General features: G+C 37.6%; 1 protein-coding gene across 1 annotated transcript in view; it reads right to left on the reverse strand.

Annotated features, from left to right (window-relative positions):
• Positions 1-17,963, reverse strand: part of ank2a (ankyrin 2a, neuronal) — a 52,252-nt gene that overhangs the window by 32,154 nt on the left and 2,135 nt on the right. The window contains exons 2-21 of the mRNA XM_038271012.1: positions 15,242-15,343; positions 7,924-8,022; positions 7,298-7,396; positions 7,100-7,198; positions 6,792-6,977; positions 5,524-5,622; positions 4,947-5,045; positions 4,365-4,562; positions 4,177-4,275; positions 3,984-4,082; positions 3,794-3,892; positions 2,969-3,166; positions 2,775-2,873; positions 2,486-2,584; positions 2,112-2,309; positions 1,885-1,983; positions 1,402-1,500; positions 983-1,081; positions 791-863; positions 622-672 (exon numbers count right to left, since the gene is read on the reverse strand). Coding sequence (XP_038126940.1) covers positions 622-672; positions 791-863; positions 983-1,081; positions 1,402-1,500; positions 1,885-1,983; positions 2,112-2,309; positions 2,486-2,584; positions 2,775-2,873; positions 2,969-3,166; positions 3,794-3,892; positions 3,984-4,082; positions 4,177-4,275; positions 4,365-4,562; positions 4,947-5,045; positions 5,524-5,622; positions 6,792-6,977; positions 7,100-7,198; positions 7,298-7,396; positions 7,924-8,022; positions 15,242-15,343 — 2,293 coding nt within the window. The remainder of the gene's footprint in view (positions 1-621; positions 673-790; positions 864-982; positions 1,082-1,401; positions 1,501-1,884; positions 1,984-2,111; positions 2,310-2,485; positions 2,585-2,774; positions 2,874-2,968; positions 3,167-3,793; positions 3,893-3,983; positions 4,083-4,176; positions 4,276-4,364; positions 4,563-4,946; positions 5,046-5,523; positions 5,623-6,791; positions 6,978-7,099; positions 7,199-7,297; positions 7,397-7,923; positions 8,023-15,241; positions 15,344-17,963) is intronic.

The raw sequence follows: 17,963 nt of genomic DNA on the forward strand, positions 1-17,963 counted from the left end.
AAAATGTACTTGAATTGAGCATTAGGTTCTATATAACCTGTAGCAAACTCTGATCAGTTGAAAACCACTAGCTTAAAATGCAGCCTGGGATTTATAAAATATATTTTGCATGTTACTGAATGTATTTCTGAGGCTCTTAAGTCCCCACACTCTTCTATTTGAGACCATAAGTTCTGTTCCAAGAAAAAGTTTGGCTCAAACTAGATCATGTGTAATTGTTAGAAAACCATATTGCTCATTCCTGGTTATCTGCCAAATACATATACTGTATCTTTTACTTATCAGCCATCAAAATACTTAAAGGTAATCAAGATGGCAATACCAAAACCTCATGGAAAGATCTAATGACTATAAATTTATGCATGGTACAGTAAGCTGATATAATCAACTCCACAACCCAATGTCACTACAGTAAATTTTCATGCAGTTAGTGCTTTGCAATTATGGTCAGAATTGAAATAAGAAAGGTGGTTGATCTTTAAAAGAAAAAAAAAAAAAAAAGATTAAACATAAAATGGATAAACACAACCAAACTTAATTAACTTAATCTTTTAATTTTATATTTATATAGTTATTTCATGGTTAAATAAGTCACTGCACACCATGCTGACAGAGCAGTACCTTCCAGGGAAACAATCATGTCAGATAATGGTTCATCATCCACCTTCAGAACTATGGGACATAAATTTTTTAGACGCATAAAACTCCATTCTTTATTACTATTTGCCAAATAAAAAAAAGAGAGTACATTCTCTACAAAGTTGTTTTATTTGAAGCAACTTTAACTCACCTTCCTCATCTGATACATCTAGGATCTCCGTCATTGTCTCAGGAACGTTGAGTTTGTGTTTCTCTGTCACCGTCTGACATGACACACGGTCGCAGTCACATTGAAGAAGGATAAATCATTAAAAATTTGGAAGCTATGCAAAAAAAAAGAATCCAAATTAGTCTAAAATCTGAGATTGTATCACAAACCTACCGTTGTGGTGGTGATGATCTCTTCTGTGACGACTTTCAGTGTGTCCACCACAGAGATGTAACCCAGGCGTTTAGCGATGGACAGAGCGGTGTTCCCGTTCTGAAAAATTAACAGACATACAAATAGTATGAAGTTGATCAGTTTATTGTCTAGATGACAGACGATAAAAGGTGACAACAATATAGTCTTACCACTGTAGTTGTGTTGGGTTTGGCCCCATGTTGCAACAACACATTAATTATGTGTGTGTTCCCTTGTTGAGCTGCCTGGTGGAGTGGAGTGTAACCATTCTGTAAAAGAATAATAATAATAAAAAAAAGTGAGATATTTTTGATAAAAGGCTTGATCATGAATATAAAGTAAATATATTTTCGATTTAGCTGAGTTTGTCTTTTTTAAAGATAAAAAGAAAATTGTACCTTGGTTTTGGCATTGACGCTGGCACCCTGCTGTAGCAGGAAGTTAACCATTTTCAGATTTCCATAATGACATGCCACTATTAGAGGAGTATATCCAAGCTGAAAGGGGAAGGATAGCAGGATAAAATGTTGATTTCCTGACATGACAAAATTTTTATAGAAATTAATTAAAAGGAGAAACATTCAATAATGTTATATGAACCTTCTTATATAAGGAGTTAGGATTACAACCAGTTTTATTGGGATTTAATTTATTTATTTACTCATGGTAAAATAAAAGTTTCAATGGTTTTTATAATTCTTTTATTTATTTTTCAAATTATAGGAATCCTTACGGTTTTACCCCGTCTAAACTCAACTGTACCCAAATATCTTTTAGAAGTCAGTTAAGAGGTATTTGTGCAGCGTTTTAATTCTCCTTAGAAGTCAGAGTGGCATTGTTTAGTACTTTGTTTCTGAGTACATAGAAGAGTTTGTTCATACTTTTGTCTGCTGGTCCAGGTTTGCATCATGTTTGGCCAGAACCTCTGCTGCATTCACCCTCTCCTCCTGGGCTGCTAGATGCAAAGCTGTAAGTCCACTCTGTAGAGCATAAAGTGCATAACTTATGAGGTTAGCAAAAGCAGTTGACACAAATTTTATACAGCATACATAATTTGTCATTACATAAAGTAATTAAAATAAATAAATGTGTTTTTTTTGTGTAAGACCTTGGTTGCAGTGTTGACATGAGCTCCTTTGCGCAGGAGTAGGCTGACCATATCAGCATGTCCTTCCTGGGCTGCCAAGTGCAGGGGACTGACTCCCTGTTTGGTCAGAACATTGGTCTCCGCTCCGTACTGCAGCAGTGCTACTGCGATGTTGGTCTGGTTTTTTTTGGCTGCGATGTGAAGTGGGGTGTAGCCATTCTAGACAAGACAGGGGATTAATAGTTAAATGTTGAAACGTATTTTTTTTTTTTTAAAACAAAACCACCAAATCCCTGATAGATTGGGGCAGGGTGTTGGTGAGAAAACAAACTGCTGAAGAGCATTTACGCTCCCTCTTACACAACATGGAGCCTTTTTGAGAAACTTTGACCAACCTTTGCAGTGGAATATGGTGAAGCTCCCTTATCCAGCAGCAGCAGAGCCACCTCCTGGTTGTCATAATGAGCTGCTACATGTAATGGAGTCAGGCCATTCTGTGAAAGAATGCATTCATGTAAATCTACCTTTATCATTTTATTACCTAAATTCATGTCAATTATCAGTAGAGTCATACTTCTTTCTATTGTTTTAAACATTCAAATACATTTTAAATCATCTGACACATTGTTAGCCTGAAATGAACTGAAAGATGAGAGAAAACACAGCTATATATCTTCTGCTCACCTTGCCAGCGTCGTCAGGAAGTGCCTTCCGTTGAAGGAGAAGTTTAGCTACATCAAGGCTTCCATATTTTGCTGCTACATGTAAGGGTGTGAATCCCTTCTGCAGGATTTGAAATTGAGAAAACAATTATATTTCTTTGTTTTCAGGCAGTCACCTCTCAGTCTATAGGCATCATTGTCCTTCCCCCAGCTCACCTTAGTGGCCAGTGAGTGTGAGGCCCCGGCCTCCAGAAGCACAGCCGCCGTCTCTACCTGACCCTCCCTGGCTGAAATGTGTAGAGGAGTGTAACCATTGGTGGTGGCAGCGTCTGGGTGGGCCATGTGCTGCAGCAGAAGCTGAACAATATCGGTTTCACCCAAACGAGAAGCAATGTGGAGAGGTGTCTGGTCCTCCTGTTGATTGGTGTAGGCAAAAATATCATATTTTAGCCAAGAAAGAATTTGTTTAAAGAAAAGTTTTTTTTAGGTTTCCAAACTGGAAAGCAGTAGGGCTCAGACAGCAGTTTGAGCACACAGATCGGTAAATACAATACAGTGTTTTGTTGGGATTTAATTTGATAGACAAGTAAATGTAAAATATAAGAAAAAAAAAACACTTTTTGCAAATGATAAGTAAAACAACCCACAGCTAATATAAGGAGAACTGATGGATGTGTGCCCTACAGATCTATCCTGTTAGAAAGAGCAGCAAAAAGAAAGGCATTCAAGAAATCTATCAGAAAATCCCATTTATAGTTTACAAAAAGCCGTTTAGGGACACAGCAAACTACTGTAGGTATTCTGAACTCCAGCAGGGAACAACAACTTGTTTCAAATCCCCTGAAATGTTTTATTTCATTATTATATATATATATATATATATATATATATATATATATATATATATATATATATATATATACGTAATTATATAAAATGTTTAAAACTTAACAAAATGTGGAAGACTTCATGGTTCCCTTCCTCTTACAATAACATTATCAGTTTTTTAAGAGGTTAAGTAATGATTTTGAGATGACTCACCCTGGCCATAGCATCCACCAGAGCTCCATTTCTCAACAAACAGCGGACCACTTCCATCTGACCGGCCCGTGCCGCCATGTGGAGTGCTGTCTCCCCGCGCTTATGTACAGCAAAAGCACAACAGTCAGCAACATTAACACACTAAGCTGAGGAAAAATATTACAACCAAGCTGCAAAAACTACAACTCACAATGTTGCGGATATCAGGAGAGGCTCCATTCTGCAACAGCAGCAGAACGATGTTGAGGTGACCCATGAAAGCTGCTACATGGATGGGCGTCAGTCCGGACTGGGATAAGGAAAAGTAAAAAGCAAAGGTGAGAGATGTTAGTGGGAAACACGGGGTTGTTCGTAAACAAAAATCATACAAAAACGTACTGTACCTCTGTAATGGCCTGGATGGAAGCGCCATATTTAATAAGCAGTTCCATCACCTTCACTCGATTCTTCTTACAAGCTATATGGAGAGGAGTAAATCCATTCTAACGCAAAGGAAATTGATAGATTAATACAATTATTTTATAATTGCTTAAATACAAATCTATAAAATAATTTTTTTTTTCTTTCTTACCAATGCCCTTGCGTTAGGGTTAGCCTTTTTGTCCAAGAGGAGTTTGGTGACTCTGTAGTGGCCACAGTGAGCAGCAACATGTAGTGCTGTCAGGTAATCCAGTGTGACATCATCAACAGGTGCCTTGTGCTGTAGCAGAAGTTTTACACACTCTATGTGATCTCCCTGGGCTGACATATGGAGTGGAGACAGTCCGTTCTGTACAGGGCAAGAATAAATGCAGAACATTTGATAATACAGCTTTTTAAAAAGTTATTGTTTAAATGAAAAAAACAAAAAAACAAAGAAAATGAAGCATGAATACACAGTAAAGGCACAGCAGTGTTTTACCTTAGTTCTAGCTAAAATGGGTGCTCCTCTTTCCAACAGGAGCTCCAAGGCCATATCATGTCCACTCCTGGCAGCACAGTGTAATGGGGTAAGGCCATCCTGTAAGGGAATTAGATAGACATAAATAAATAGTAGAACCAGCTAATCAAAAAGTAGTAGTCATGTCAAGGAACTACTGAGGTTACAAGTTGACATCATAAAAACCGTTTCATTCAATAAAACCTGTAGCCGCAAAATTAATACAAGCCTCACCCTCGTTTTAGCATCTATCTGAGCTCCTCGATCCAACAGTAAAGCCACCATGTTGGTATTTCCTCTCTTGGAAGCAACATGGAGAGGAGTTATCTCATTCTGACAATGAAGAGAAGACGATAAGATTGTCATTAATACAAGTTATTTATATGTGTGCATTCTAAGCAGTAAGATACAGGTACTTAGGTATAGTACAGTATTAAAGTATTACTAGTTAATGTCTTTATTGTTGAAATCTATTGATAGCATAGCGAGCTGTGTAAATACGATAAAACATTCAATAGATACAGCTATCAATATCAATTAGGTATGATGCAAATCAGCATCATCTGGCATTAGTGGGCATGACTGTTGTTAAACTAAATATTTAGTGTCATGAAGTTAAATAATTTTTTGTGCTTTTGTTGCTTTTGCTGGACAGTTTTAAAACTGTATTACAACATACTGTAGCTGTTTGTCCAATTCATTCTGATACATCTCTGAAACATGCTAAACAAATTAAAATATAAAATCTAGCTGTTCTAGAGTTTTACTAGTGTGAGACAAATTGTTTTGGAGAAGGGAATTGAGACTCTACCCGGGCTGTAAAGTCAACGGCAGCTCCTCTGTTTAGCAGCAGTGTGGAGACATTGACGTTACCGTAGTGAGCTGCAATGTGCAGCGGGGTGAAACCGCTCTGTTCACAACAGACAGGTAGAAAGCAGAGAAGAACAGAATTAGATAAATTATCAGAAGTAGACAAACCAAAAACCCTGAGAGCTGAAGCCATATAATAGCAAAGATGCATGCTTTTGAAATACAGAAAAATGCAAAAAGCCAAAATATCTCATGCACTGCTCTCTATAGCAAAACCCTTACAAATATTTCATGCAAAAAAAAGCAAACAAACAGACAAAAAAACAATTATTTCTGAACTTTTAAAAAGACTATAAGCAAGTTGTAATGAAAAGAAAATACAAAAAAAAAAGTGATTCTGCAGAGACAGACAAATGAATCCTATTAAGCTCCAACAGATCTGCTTAACACACTAAAAGTATGTTTAACTCCTTACCTTCCCATTCTGGTTGACATGGTGCAAATTAATTAAGAAACATAGTTAACTTAAAGATAAACAAAGTGTTTCAGAGAATAAAATCAATAATAACATGCTGAAAAGTACACATGCTGTAGGTTTGTTTCTGATTAAAAAGAGGCATGAACAGTAAAAAGAAGAACCACTACCAATAGGTATTTGATGAAAAACTATGTAACAAAGAAACGGCTTGTAAAGAATGATCAACTACTACAGAAAAAGAAACCTCTAAAAATTAAACATGATGTAAGCTCCTGGAGTTGAATCAAACATTCCTCTTGGATCAGGTAAAACAGCGCAAGTTTTTCTTTGTCAGCCATGCAGTGTGTGATCTCCATGCAACTGTATTAAAGGTACAGAAGTGTAACATGCGGGAGTTGTGGATGTCACAACAACTCCCATGAATTTAGGGAAAAGTTTTAGGATAAGCTGAAAGAGATGGTCAGAAGTGACAAAAAAAATCAGAGGAAGAGGTGACGAGTCTGTATACCTCTGTGGTTCTATTGACCATCATCTGGTTAGGAGGCATAGAGAAAGAGGAATGGGGTTTAGGGTTGTTAGAGAATGGATCTCTGAATGTCATAAAATGTACAAGGCAAAGACACTGAAAGACAATGAAGAGTACAAGGCAAGGGGCCAGAGGACTAAAACTGGCATGCTTTTTGTTCATTATTGTTCGCTCCACCCTGCTTCATTCTGTCAGGTAAATATGTCATCATGTGTGTTTTATAACCACTCCATTTATCAAAATCAGCATGTTTACTCTCACTAACCTTGGATTGCACATCAGCGTTATGGTCATTCTGGAGCAGGAGAGCAGCAGACTTGGTGTCGTCTTTGCGGGCCGCTATGTGCAAGGCGGGCAGGCGAACCTTACCCTTGGTGTCATGCTCCAGAAGCAGCGAGACCACTGAGTTGTGGCCCTGTTGGAGGGCGATGGCCAGAGGGGTAAAGCCATCCTTCAAGAGCAGTGAATAGAAAAAGGAAATAAAAACTTGGTTCTATTATTTGAGTAACACTAAATAAAATAAATATTGTAAAAAAAGAAAACACATAAAATATATTTTAAATGCAAACCCACTTCAGTTGCAATGCTTTGGTTTCCCTCATTTTCCAGCAAGTATCGCACCACCTCCAAATGATTTTCTTGGGCTGCCATGTAGAGTGGAGTGAAGCCATTCTGCAAAGACAAAACAAAACCAAGTCAAAACATGCACACACCTATGATACAAGTGTTACACAGATTTAATTAATAATGTTTATGCTTATTAAGTCTCACCTGTGACTGAGCATTCACATCTGCCCCTCTGTTCACCAGCAGTCTAACTACTTCTTTTTGTCCAGCCAGCGAGGCAATATGGAGGGCAGTGTTTCCCTTCTGCAAAGGAGAAAGGAAAGTCAAGCAAGTTTGGATCCTGTATAAATGTTTCAAAAACTGAACTTAATTTAACTTTATCAAAACATCCAGTAGATGCACCAAGTTCTATGTTAAAACACCCAGTCATTTTTAGGACATGAATGTTGCAAATAACCCTGTGCTGATATATTGATTCCAGTCCAAGGACACAAACAGCATGGTGACAGATGCCATGTTGACTGTTTAGTGTCTCATAGTGAGCAGATTTCCAAGCAGCGTACTAAATGACACTCATCCCCCTCAGTCTGATTCACCCAAAGTGAAATATGAACTATAATCTAAGTATGGACTCACTCAACCCTTTTTAAAGTTAGGTAATTGGAGTAACTGCAAAAAGAAGAGGACATCCCCTTTACTTCCTTTGCTTTTACATTCCAAATATACTTGGTAGCTAAATATCAAAATGTCTATGTATATATCTATATAATAAACACAGAACAATATAATCATTGATAACTTGTTTGTGTACCATTGATAACATTGTGTACCTTGGTCGAAGAGTCGACTGAGGCTCCTCGTTGTAACAGTTCTTCTACTAATTCTTTGTGTCCCTCCTTGGCTGCCAGGTGTAATGCGTTGAGCCCATTCTGCAGTAAAGACATTAATGTAGGTTTAAACATTGGAACACTGTTACTAGAAAAACAAAACACTGATATAAATTAAATCTGTGGATAGGTTGTTTGGTTTCTCCAACAACAACCTCTCCACAGACGGATGGCCCAACACAGAAGAGTGACCTCCTCTGGACAAGACTCTGCAGTACATCTACATCTTGTGGACAGAGGACATTCTTTTGTGGACCAGAATGTTCACATTTTGGACAAAGAAAATAGGTGGTTTGAGAGGGGTGTGAAGAAAGCAATCTATGTTAAGAGAGAAAAACCAACCTTAAACATAAGGGGGTGGACTCAGATTCCAGCTCTGAAAAACCTACAATTAAGCAATTGAGTTGATTCCTTCCAGATGTCATCGCAACCCCCATCCCATTACAGTCAAACAGAGCACCTCACCTTCCCAGCCAGGTGAACAATCCCCTTTAACAACCCCCCTTTCAGAATCATAGAAAGATTTCAGGTATTACAGACAAATGGAACCAAACAACCCCTACTCTAAAGGGGCGGACCCGCTCCTCAGGTTCAATTGGCATTTTCTAAGCAAAAACAAGGCTTGTTTTTGGTCCACTCTATAAAGCCTCAAACTCAACTCATCCAGACATTTTGAAGTGATAGAGCTTCCTGGATGAGGAGCGAAACGTCTTCAAACTTGGAAAAGAAAAGTCCAGGGGATTGTTTTTTTTTTTTTTTTTTGAAATGACTATGACCTGAATGACTTAGAATCTTCACCAGCAGTGGAGAAGCTGCAAAGTTAGTGAATTATCAATTACAATGGGGAGTTTACAGAGTCAGAGGAAGCATAGTTGTGAAAAGTCATTTAAAATCAAACAGTATTTTCTATAGAGGCACAACTAGATTTTAATAAATCTAGTTTAATAAAAATTGAAGCATTTAAACAGTGAGAAAGGCTGAAATCTAGGAGCAATTAGGAAATCTTAGAAGTAAAAATAATAATCTACATTATCTACAGGGGCCTCATGGACATTGTTGTTTTGTTCATGCTAGCTGGGCTTATCCAGTAAATCCCTAATATAAGACCAAAAAGATGGTTTAAAATATAATCTCCGTATAATTTTGTCTTTGGTTTAAAATAGCAGTTTAACACAGTTTCACAGCAACTCTCTCTCTCTCTCTCTCTCACTCATACACAGTCTGATGTCTTGCTATTGTAAATAGGTAATGGTCACTTACATGAGGAATCCCTGAAAGCAAAAACATTGAAATTTTTCATACTGTTTAAAACAAAATAAATAAAAAAAAGAAAATAATTCAGGACTGGCCTATTTTGGTTTCTGCAGTTCAAAGCACACACACACACAAAAAACGAAAATATTTCCCAAAACTCCTAAGGGGAGGTTTTCCTTGAAAAGCCGACTTATTTTTAGTTTTGTCCTTCTTTCAGAAATAGCAAAATGCATCTGCAGTTTTGGAATTCTGGTTTCGATCTGTCCTACATTTGTACATACATGGGAAATTTTTTAAAGGTATAAAATCATTTCTCTATTCTTTGACAGAAATTAGTTTTACAAAATGAGGTAAACTAAGTGTTACAATATAAAACAGAAATAAACTGTATCATGACGTGCATGGCTGTAAGTCTTCAATTCCTCAAAATCTATCTTAAATCTCTAATAGAAATAACACCCAACAACACAAGACATACAGAGGTTTTGTTTTACCCTCTAGTGAACCAAGTTATTTCCTAGTCTAAAAAATGTTTTGGCCATGATTAATCCTGTGAGAAGTTATAATAAGATACAATCTCTGTCTTGATGGGAAAATCTACATTTTACATCAAACAGTCCATTTGCAGCAGCAAAGTAAGTAACTATTGAAGTAACTACTTCAATACTTATTAATGTGAAGATTTTAGAGATAAAGTATCCGTTCTGTAGAAGAAACACATAAATATATATAATCTCTAACAAATAAAGAGAAGAATGCACCTCATCCTCTTTTTCATCCATTCTCTTTGATGCGTCTTCCAATCTGAGAAAGAATATATAGCCAAATGTTCACGCCTCAGATTCTTTGCTCTTTTAAATCCTCATTCCTCTCAGGCGCAGTTTCCCTTTTGCACCAGAGTGTCTTTTGATCTTCTCTAGTTTAATTTTCCTCCAGTTCTTCTGTGCATACTACCCAAACCACTGCAGGCACAGACGTATAGATTACAGAAACAGGAGGAGCTTCTGGAGGTTCTTCGGGTGGATCTGATGTAGCAGAGGAGCCGTTATGTCGCTAAGGGCCTACATCTTGCACAGCATTGGTGTATGCAAATAAACACTGCCAAATAAAAAAATAGACACGTGCCTCACACCAGCTCCCTGACTTGTCAAATGTCAAACAGCCAGCAGGGGTTTAAAGTTTCTGCCCAGTCATAGGGAGCATATGGGACACACACAGACATAGATAGTGGCCATTTTTAGGGGTAACTAATATATGTCAACCGCTCAACAAGGAAAAATTGGGCAAACATTAAAGGCAAAGGGTTCTTTAAGTGAAAAAAGATATAAATTAAAATATGATATGTACTGATTGATACGGAAACACAAAATTATTTCAAATGTCTTGGCGTAAGATGTTTTTTAAAATTGTATATTGTCTTTGTTCATCCAATTCAAATTATCTAAGAGAATTTAACTGATTCTGTCTTCCATTTACGAATATTAGAGAAGACAGAGAAGTTGTGTCAGTTCTAAAATGGCGGACGATGACACAGCAAAAAAAGAAAAATACCGCAACGTCTTTGTAGTGTTTCAATCACATTTAAACCATTATGTGTTCAGGCAGAAATGGGCAACAGACACACATATGTGTGCACTCTGCCACAGACTGATCTAAAGCCCCTTTTCCTCTCTGCGCTGAGCCATAAGCGAAAGCTTCATTTAGCTAATGGACAGCCTGCGTCACCAGTTCGGACAGAAACCGCTGAACTGTCCAACACAGATTAATATTCATCTGCCTTCTGATCGTTGACCTTTGTTATGATCACACATAAGTGGTCATAGTTAATTGGGGTAGATTTAAGGACTGGAGTGTCACTTGAGGATAAAATTTTGATGGCAAAAATAGGAAATGCAGATTAAAGAGCAATATCACTCACAGAGGATTAACACAGGGCAGATTAAAGGGAGATTCTGGTCATTGTACAGTAAGGACGAGAGAGCCCAAGCAAATAAAGCTGATTCATGCAGATTTTGCTACACACCAATAGTACCTTAGCAATTCCAAGATTATAAAAGTTTGGGAATAATATTACCCCTTTGTTATATATGTAGCCTTCATTCATTCAAGCAGTACGAGAGGTATCTTTGGGCCACTACAGCTCAGGCAGGCTAGAAATAGATCTCTTTCCTTCTCTTTTACTGACTTGGAAGGTCCTGTCTTTGGCACGAGTCACTGGGCTCCAGTGTGGTTGTTGCTTTCTAGGACTGAGTACTTCAGTATGTAATAAACTCTTTGCTGGGATTTCAGCTTTGACAAGTTGTGTATTTTACAAATATAAAGACTGAATAAAACTGTTTCTGCAAAAATAGTCCTATTTTGTTATTGATAGCATACAAATAAACTAGGATTAGAGAAAATCCTTTTAACAGCACTTCTAATAAAGCCTTCAGGGTTCATAGAAATTCATATTGGTCTTTATTATATGACCGTTGTGGCACTGTTAATATCATTAGGGCAAAAAGATCTGATAGAATGATTTTCTTTATAGGAATACCACAATACTGAATAAAATATTAAAAAATAAGAAAAAACACACAATAAAATGGCATTTAAAAACGAAAATGCAGCTAAAATAATATACTATAGTAATGTTTATTATTAATATGAGAATGTATGGCCGTGGCTTTCAACAGATATTTACATATACAGTATTGAATGAGCCTTGAGTTTTGCAATGTCAGTCAGACTAGAATCCTAACTGACCTAAAACAGGAAGAGATTTCTTGTTACGCAATGACAGAAACAAAATTATTTCTTTTTATGCATGCATGCTTTAAGCTCTATGTGCCTGTGATTTACTATATTTTCTTGCTTTTATTTTTACACAAATATACATAAAGAGCCATTATTGAAACACCACTGAATGTTAATTAAGTACCAATTCACCTATTGAAGTTCCTAGCTCCAAAATACATGTTTCTTCAAGCAAAGTATTTCTTTATTTAGTCTGTTCTCTTTAAATTATCAGTTAAATAATCAGGTGTTAGCTAGTTAATTTGTAAGGGAACCTGCCCTGCTAATGAGTTGCTCTAAAATGCAAACTCTTGTAATCTTTTGCAAACATTTTTCCATAAAAAAAAAAAAAAGAAAGAAATCTACACCCTTAAAAAAGTAATGCACTTATAACAACTGACTAAGCTTGGTTTGTGCTCGATGCATGTGCAATGTCTGTTCCTTTAAATTACGGAACTTTTGAACCGACGCCCCTATGCTGGATACACATATGTTCCACAAAGAAATGAGACACAGTAGCTACGTTTACATGGACACAACTAATCGGATTGAAGGCCTGATCAGATCAAAAATGTTTCATGTAAACATGTCAGACTGAAGATTCTAATCCGATTCGGTCCGATCGGATCTAAATTTAATTCCGAAAGAGAGAGGTGGTTTTTGTCGATCGCCATTCCGATTGGCGTCCATGTAAACACCCATTCGGATCTTAAGAGTAAAATAATCTTCACTGCGCATGTGTGCGACGTCAGCGTGACGTTTTTCCGCCTTGTCAACAACAGGAAACCACCGGTCGCTCTCGCTCTTGTTGTGAACAACATGGCGGGAGGAGTCTAGTCTTATACACTCAAGTTCATTTAAAGCTGCAGGAAGCAGGAATTTATCCTCCTCCTCTTCCTCTTTTCTCTCTCCACAGCCCACTCGCTCTCCCACGCCGGTTCAATCTCTCATTCTCTACATTTTCTCTCAGACATTTCGCTGCCAAGCGCTTTTTTCCTCCTCTCTCCGTTTTTCTTTCCGCTCGCTCCGAGCGCATCGTTTGTCAGGCCTCCCAAAAACCAGACGCAGACAGAACTGCCAAGTTTGGCAGGAAGTTCTGCGCATGCTTAAAAGATTTAATCTGATCCAACGCTTGGTACATGTATACGCACGTCATGATCGGATCATTTCATTTAGTGTCCATGTAAACGGAGATTTTGAATTTCCGATCAACCAAGGTTTGGATCGGATCGGGGAAATTTTACGCATGTAAACGTAGCTAATGTCACCAGCTTTTATACTCTGTGCAACTTTTCCCTATTTACCCAACATTCTAGCCAACTCTAGGCATAGCATAGGTATTTTTTAATACTTTTAAAGCCTTCTTGTAGAGTAATCTTTTACCAAAAGTTTTTCAAAATCTGTTATCGTGGTGACATGTATGAGCTAAATAATAAGATGTTTATATTAGTCAACCCACTCCAGCAGAAGCTGCGGCTCGTCCATGTTTTTCCATGGAGAGCTTTTCATTCAGTTACAAATTTTCCAAGGTTTATTTCTACCAAAATTATTGGTAGTTCACCAACTTACACACTGTTTTTAAACAATAGAAGTTTAGGTGGAAGGTTTTTCAGTTATAAAACTCAGCTGAATGATAGCTTCTGCCATACACCAGAAAATAATAGAAATATATAAACTATAAAGAGTACAAAGCCCGGAATCAAGCGTAGTTAATTGGACTTTACCTCCCTTGACTCTTGCAGGGGCTCAGAGGAGATTTCAGGGATAATGTCAATCACATTTTTAGTCACCTGACAGCATCTCACATTTGGTCATCTGACCTGAAGAAATACCTTCAAAGGCATGGCTCTCGTGTTACAGGGTCCTGTGTTTGTGTGTCTGTACTTGTGTAGCCAGTCTTTCTCCCCGACCCCCAAAACAAAACCATGGTCCCCATGGTAACAAGCAGTACAGCAATGGGTGGGCATCTGTGCTCCCCGGGCTACAAACCAATTACAATCCAGTTTATAAATATTTGCTGTTAATTCATGCCAGGATTCTGAAAGGCCAACAGAAACAACAACGGGGAATGTAACGCAGGAACTCACACACATAATACACATGCTCACGTAGGCCCACTCGATATCCATCTGTGGGTTGTCTTGTGACTGCGGCAAATCACAATGACACAGAGGGGTTGACAGAGCTACAAACAGAAGTACCCCCCCTGTAATACTCCGCTTCCTAGAAAAGAATGTGGCTAAGTGTGGGCAGTCGGGGGGGGGGAGAGCATCTGTCAGTGGGCCACAGACCCCTAATATTATGCAGAATGGCCCCATGTTTGTTTGGTTATTTATTTACAAAGGTAATTATTGTGATGCTTTTGCATGAGTGCAAAAGCTAGCATTAGCAAATAGTTTTTCTCTTATGTACCTTTTGTTTTTTGGTGCAGCCGATAAAAAGATACCCAGTACAGGTTTTGGTACAATGCAAAAACTCATCAAATATTTTAAGAATAAATCATATGCTGCTTCAGTTAATGTCTCATTCAAACATTTTCAGAGCCCCTGAAACTAACTTCAACTTATTTTAATGGGCGATTATGCGACAGAGCAATAGAAAGTACGGCATACTTTTTAAGTGGAAGGAATACATCTGAACCAATCTTTTGCAGTTCTATCAATTTATATAATATAGAAATGTGGGCTTTATAAATCGTATGTTTAATATCTGTCTGATGTTATTTTCAAAAGATACTTTTAATCTGATACATCAGTATCATATGGACACATTTTCTTTTGTTGTCTGACCTGTTCAAATAGTCACAGTATGTAAGCTCTTTTTTTAAAACTTTGAATACCTGGTCAATACTTTGTGCATTTGTTCTAGTTCATTTACAAGTGCAAAATGTTCTTTCAAACTTGGCATTAAAGATTTAGGACTTTTTAGGTTTGAAGGATGAAATCTCCAATATTTATAGATATGTAACAACTGTTGATCTCTTGTTTTTGAAAAACTGCCTGTGCAGTTCAAGATAAAATTCAGCAGCTTGTAAAATCTTGATTTAGAATATCACTGGCTAATATATTTTCTGACCAACATATGGTAACAAAGTGCTTGTAAAACAATACTTACTTAATTAGATACATTACATATGGCACCTTAGCTAAATTGTAAAACTATGCACCCAGCACAAAGCAAAAGAAAACGACAGATGTAAAACAGTTGTATTATTTGTTTTAAATAGTCTTACCTGGTTGCAAGTGCAGATGTCTACTCCATTTTTGAGGAATTCAAGGACTTTGTCAGTGTTGCCGGCACGGGCAGCCCGAAGAAAACTGGTGTTACTGTCGGACTGTAGAGAAAGAGACATAAGTAAAGATAATACAAATCATCAAACCAACTTCACTTAAATGTTGTTTAAATAAATGATCATTTTTAAACGAAAAAGAAACAATAAGACATTATCATTACATTACATTACATTACATCATTGAAGAAATTACAGGGATTTAGGGCAGCAGAATGTCAAGAATCCAGTTCAATTTTGATGCCAAATGCAATCACCTTTAAGGGTTAACTCACATTTTCTCCCCAGTTCTTCCCACGGCCTTTGTCCTTCTGTGAGCTTTAGCTTTCAGCAATAACCCTTTTAATCAGAGGTGGACCTCAAGGGCACTGAGATCACTTCCAACTGACCAGATCTGGCGTTAAAAGTGTATGATTGCTTGGGACTTTCCATGTTATAGACTATGAAATAAAAGCACCTTGCAGTGGCATTTATGCACATTGATATTGCATTGATGGCTGTGATTTCACATATTATAAATCTATACTTCAGTCCTATTAAAAGAAATTAAAAAGTGTAGTAATTTCATTTGCATACATCTGCATTAAGACATTGCTTCAAATGAGAAGGTGTTGTGCAATTTTGCAGAGGGTTGTAAGATAAGTCTGAGTAGGCCATTCTAAATTTAACCATAAAATCTGTTCAAAGCAGCAAAACACAAATTTACACCATGCATCTCTTCCATTGTCACTCCCACTGTTAAAATTAGAAATTTAAAACTCATTAGCTTAACTTAACAGCAAAATAAACACTAACTGACGCAGACTGCTACTATCAAATATTACTTTCGCTCCTTTGAAAAAGCTGTTATACCTTGTGAACATTTTGTTATTCCGGCATGCTGCAATCACAATCTTGAAAGTAAATATTGAAAATAATATATATATTTTTTTATAGATAAATGCGATATACAGTACCCTTTGTACCCTTTTTCAAGTTTATCTATTGAGACCATCCATGTCAGAGCTTTGAAGAAAAGTATTTTTCTATAAATAAAGTCAACTAAGTGATTATACTTTGTAGTCCTTACCCTAGCATCACAATTCTGGTTAAAAACAAGGACGAGGGAAATAAAACCACACCCCCTGTGTAAGGTCAGAAGTCAAACCTCCTAGATCCGAGGTCATCCCACAAATAAACAGAAACACCACTAGCAATGAGGTCAAAAATAGGCAGAACTCTGTTAGTACAGGACACCAGAAACAAAAGACACTAAAGCGACAGAGATTTTACTATTCCTTCTCTTACCTGGAAATCAACATCCTCAGGTTTAGAGTCTGCAGACTGGTAGCATTCAGGTAGTTGGTTTGAATCACTATCACTTCCATCACTCTTTGAGTTTTGATCTGATCCACAGGATTTACAGGATGTGGAATTACCCATAGTAACCATTACATTTCTCACCTATACAGTACATGAAGTCCTAAAGTTGCTGACTGCACATCCTTTGGTAGAATCCTTTTCATTCTGCTTCGAGGGGTAAATGCGGCAAAAACTCACCAAATTCTTTATCCTAACTTTCAGAACCAGTTAAATCAATTAATAACTCCATAATGACCTTATTATTTTTATAGCATTAGAAATTCCATGTTCCACAACTTAGCTTAGTCTCCGTCCAGCATGCATTCAAGGCCTTGGCCTGCCTGGTCTGCCTCTAAGTCTCTTTTTTGCAGGTTAAGCTCTCCAGCTTTTGCTATTTTTAACATTTCAGATCATCAATTCTACCGTGTCCGCAGACCCTTGCAGCTTGAGGCCGGAGTTGGGTGGGTTGGGATGGTATGACAGCTGGGGTTAAGAATCAGAATATGGACTGCATTGCTTGTGGTGTTCCATAATACAACCCAAAGAGACCAGTTCGGATTTTTTGGAATAATTTAGACTTAACTGTTGTCATAACTTCACACAACTGTAAAGTGATGCCTTCAAATGTGTCTGTCCAATTTTCTTTTTTATTTCCGTGTTTTCCAGAGTCTTTCAATGTCTTTCTTTCAGTTATTATCTACATTAGGGTCTTCTCTATTTCAGCCATTTATGGGCTTTTGAAAACCCTCTTCACATTTCAATATAATTTTATCAAAGTAATCAAACATTCCCAGCCTACACTTTTATGGATTAAAGGTCTTGTTCTGGCGTTTGGATTTTTTGGTTTAACTTTGGGATTGTTTATAACAGCACTGTGTAAGTTTTGACCCATTTAAGCTATATCAAATGATTTTTAGGTCAGCAGTGAGTACCCATGCTCTGTGCTCCCTTCTCAAAAACTCGCCAATGTAACTTGAGAAGAGGGTCGGATATATGGCTGTAAGTGTCATGCGACCTAGACTGCCACTTTCCGTCAGCGTGAGCTATGCTATGCTAAAAGTTATTGTTAGACAACAAAACAGATGTGACACAATAAATAGAAAAGAACAATTGGGCAGGGGAATGAGTTCAGTTAAAAGGTGATGGGGGGACTGGCGGACTAGTGGTTAGGGCATAGACCACAGAGCTTGGTTCTCAGTTCGAGCCCCACTTCCACAGACTGCCACTCTTTGTTTCTGAGCAAAGACCATAACCCCCTATTGTTCCCCGAGCGCCCCAGGATGGCAGCCCACTGCTCCCCAAGCGGATGGGTTAAATGCAGAGG

This window comes from Cyprinodon tularosa, unplaced genomic scaffold (genome assembly GCF_016077235.1).
Source record: "Cyprinodon tularosa strain WSP-4 unplaced genomic scaffold, ASM1607723v1 ctg788, whole genome shotgun sequence".
NCBI classification, from domain to species: Eukaryota; Metazoa; Chordata; class Actinopteri; order Cyprinodontiformes; family Cyprinodontidae; genus Cyprinodon; species Cyprinodon tularosa.